At 44.1% G+C, this 3,881-nt stretch overlaps 1 protein-coding gene across 2 annotated transcripts in view; it reads right to left on the reverse strand.

Annotated features, from left to right (window-relative positions):
- LOC116377350 (protein odd-skipped-related 2) overlaps positions 1-3,023 on the reverse strand; it is a 4,414-nt gene extending 1,391 nt beyond the window's left edge. For both annotated transcript variants that reach the window (XM_031838969.1, XM_031838968.1), the window contains exons 1-2: positions 2,764-3,023; positions 206-895 (exon numbers count right to left, since the gene is read on the reverse strand). In XM_031838969.1, coding sequence (XP_031694829.1) covers positions 206-858 — 653 coding nt within the window. In that variant the 5' untranslated portion in view covers positions 859-895; positions 2,764-3,023. The remainder of the gene's footprint in view (positions 1-205; positions 896-2,763) is intronic.
- Positions 3,024-3,881: the final 858 nt, after the last annotated feature.

Here is a 3,881-nt window from a genome sequence, read left to right on the forward strand (position 1 = left end):
TATATATATATATATATATCTCTATATATATATATATATATATATATTATTACTTGTAAGTCATGAAAGGGTTATTTAGATACATTTGTGCTTTAAATCACGTGCATCATTAGGAATACTGCCCGGGATTTAAGCCCCCTCCACCCTCCAGCACCTCCTAACCCCGTGCGTAATTAGCTCTATATCTGGTAAAAATCAGCCCTACCTGTGGTCTCTGAGATGGTCCTGCCTTCTAAAGGCCTTGTGGCAAATATCACAGGTATAGGGCCTCTCGTCCGTGTGGGTCCTCTCGTGGATGAGGAGGTTGTAGGACTTGGTGAAATGCCTACCGCAGAACTTGCAAATAAATTCCTTTTTAGTCTTGGACGGGAGCCTTCCCCGGGTGGGTTTTCTGTCCGGGGACAGCTTGCTCAGCTCGGAGATGGTTCCCCCTAGCCCCGACGCCAACTTCACCAGATCTACAGCTTTTGGCGGGTCCTCCTGAGTGGCAGCGAGGGCCAGGTTGGCGAAGTCAAACCTCGGCCTGTCCTTATGCAGCGAGGGAATGCCGTACGCAACGGCGGCCTGTTTTGGATGGAAGAGCTGCGCTGCGGCGGTGAAGGGCAGCGCCGGGAAGGGAATCCTGGGGTCCACAAGACCCTGGGCGGCTGCCATCTCCGTGATCGTCGACCTCAGTCCTTGGATGTGCGGGTAACCGAGAGTCCAGTGGTTCATGTGCATGGTTTGCACGGCGCTGAGGCCGTACAGCCCCTGCAGCTGGTCAGCGGGGAAAGTGTTGACGGCCTGCAGGAAAGAGTAGTTTGTGAGCTGCAGGGCCGGGTGCAGGGGGATTGGAGCGTGCAGGGCTTTGCTCCCCATCTCGACTCAGACCTCTGAAGAAGACACGGTGATAACCCTGTCGGGGAACAAAACAAAAATGATGAGTGTTCATCGTCAATGTCATATTAGAGTGATCATGTTACAGTAAAAAAAAAACAGTTGTACTATAGACTAAATACACTCAGAGATTGTTTTAACACATTTTGATTCTGATCTAACGTGAAAACATTTATTTCATGAAGAATATTCCCCAGTCATCAAAGTGGATCAATTCTGCTGAGATTAGGGCGACACATTCATTATTACATTTTTTAATAACTTTCACAAAGCAAATCCATTGTGAATGTGGTTAAGATGCAGCAGTATTTTCCTTTAAAGCCTGTTTGACACGAGTAGAACCACAATGATAATGTAAACACGTATTTTACGCATGAACAATACGTGTGTCCCTTAAAACAGAGATGACCAATATTATATTATACATACGTAGATATCTATATATATTTATATATATATATATATATATATTAAAAAAATATATAAAATATATATTTAAAAAATCAAAACAGTCATCTAACTGTAATTCAATTAAGTGGGTGTGAAGGACTCATATGGCACCGATTAACGCTGTGGAATACATATCCAGATTGCTCCGAATGAAGCACTAAATCTCGAGCACGGTAATTAGAGAAGACACGTTGTTATTTTTGACGGTTGTAGCTGGTGTTTCACAATGCAAAAACACACGTGCCTTGTGGATTCGTAGGAGTTTGAAATTTTGCATGCGGAGATCAAATGCGCGCGTGAGTCAGGGCAAAACACGCAAAAATGCTGGCCGCAAGAAAGCCACTTTAATCTCGGCTGGATGTGCATGTGCTTTTTATTTGCGTGCTCGCGGGACTGCAGCCAGTTCATCTCGCAGGCCTGAAATTGAGCTTTTAGGACTATTTTATTTATGCTGCATGTTCTCATGGGGGACCTGTGTTACAGGAGCTGCACATCTCCTTCACATGCAGGACAAATAAGGTGAAGTGCATGATGTGAAAAAAACCCGTGAAGGCCCGGTTCCATGTTTGTGGAGATGACAAGTTCTGTTTTCCCATACAGGGAAAAAGAAAACCGTGTAAATTCAAGACTCAGGGCTGGCAGCCAGCCAGCGGTGCGACGGTGAGCTGACCTTTAGATTATGTTGAGAATAAAAAAAATAAAAAAAACTCACTTTTCTATTTTGATCATATGTTTTGCTCTTTTTTCAGATGAAATCGTATTTCTAACGTAATGGGCCACGAAGTTCTTGAAGCTGAAACTTTCTGGAGATTTGGACATTATTCTCACTCTCAGAGGGGCTTGCTGGGGAGAGTCCTGCGGTACATGTCAGCCGGAGGGCTGATCGCATGTTTGGGTCAGGTCGTTTACATTTGTTACACACAGCTTTTGGATTTCTTTCCACTTCGCTTTCCCCTTTTTCACAGACGGGACAGGGTTAAATTGAAGTTTGCACAGGTGCAGCACGAGTCACCGCGCAGCCACTTGTTGTTCTTCGCCCATGTGTGCAACTTTGTCCGACCTGTTCTTTCTTTCAATAACCTTTGGACTACATTTTACACTCTGACAGCAGTAGTGTTCTCTGGTTCAGGTTCTACATTTCTACAAGTCTTTAGAGACTGCTTGTTTCGGCAATGTTGTGCACTGCGGGACAGAGAGCTGTCACCTCAAGGTGTTGATCATCACGAAGCAACAATCACGTCTAATAACAGAATTTCACTTAGCCCGTAGTCGTGGAAAGTTTGCTTTTTACTGACAGTTTGATATTTTTGGTTTAAAGCGCAAACAGTAAAAGGGAAATATTTCCTTTGGATGAAACGTTTTTAACAAGTGAGCTGAGTGCTGTTTGTCCCCTTCTTGCAGAGGGCTGGCAGAATACCCTGACAAACGGAATCTTACCCAAATAAAAAGCTGCCAAAGGTCCTTGCGTTATGTCAGTAATCCACAGTAACTATAGAAGCGACGAGCTCCAATAAAGCGCCGAGAAAAGTTTTCCAAGTTCCAAGTCCATAAAACTTTCACGTAGCCATGCAGTCAGCCGGGAAGTCTCGGACCTTTGCGGGGATCTGATGAGTGGTGAGAAGTTGTGGCAAAAAAGGGGGCGAAGAAGTTTGGAGGAGAGGCAGCAGCAGCAGCAGCAGCAGCGTGGGAGTCTCCGTCCGGAGCTGGGGCTGGAAGTGTGCGTAATGCGCACCGGTCCTTCACTTTTCAGGGCTCCGGGGCTCTCGAGCGCTCAGCCCGCCCTCCGACACGCCTCCACCCCCCCCTATCATTAACTCCAATGTTCCTCCTCTGTTTATTTGTGTTTGGATAGCAACTAGGGCTGCAGACCATTGTAGAGGAGCGTGTTCCGTTCAACCTGCCTCCTCTGACACCTCTCACAGACCATTCAGCCAAGGCTGATGCCTTCTTTTGGAGATTGGAAGGGCTCGTTCACCCCCCCCCTTCCTCTCAAACTCCATGCTTTTAAAAACGTGCTTTTTTGGATACTTTAAATACTTAAAAGATTTATTATTATTTTATCTTTTCAATTTTTTTAAACTATAGAACTAATTTGCGAGAATGGAGGGCACGCGCAAGAGCCACCACATTGAGTCGTTTTATTTCTTTGTGGTAAGATTACAACAATTCTGAGGTTTGTGACAGAAAAAACACCCACACACCCTGAGATCAGCAGCATGGTGAACTAATACAAAGTAAGCAGTTAAAGTCACTTGTGTTCTTCTGACAATGAGCTGTTCTTTTTTTCTTCTACAGTTTAATATTTCTCATGAAATTGTATGAAAACTTCAAAATATAATTAGCTAATTACTTCCTCACGAGAACGCCACACAGGTAAAAAGGCCTGTTGCCACACGTCATCCTACATGTTCTCCAAAAAAATGAATGATTCAAAGTATATATATTTGATATATTGTGTGCAATTCAATATTCTGTAATTGTTGAGGGACCTTGGTCAGCCTTAATCAGAACTCTCTTTTGTCCAAAAGCAGATACAATTCTGTCATTCTTTCAAA

The sequence above is a fragment of the Anarrhichthys ocellatus genome, unplaced genomic scaffold (assembly GCF_004355925.1).
Source record: "Anarrhichthys ocellatus isolate YVR2014 unplaced genomic scaffold, GSC_Weel_1.0 scaffold1148, whole genome shotgun sequence".
NCBI classification, from domain to species: Eukaryota; Metazoa; Chordata; class Actinopteri; order Perciformes; family Anarhichadidae; genus Anarrhichthys; species Anarrhichthys ocellatus.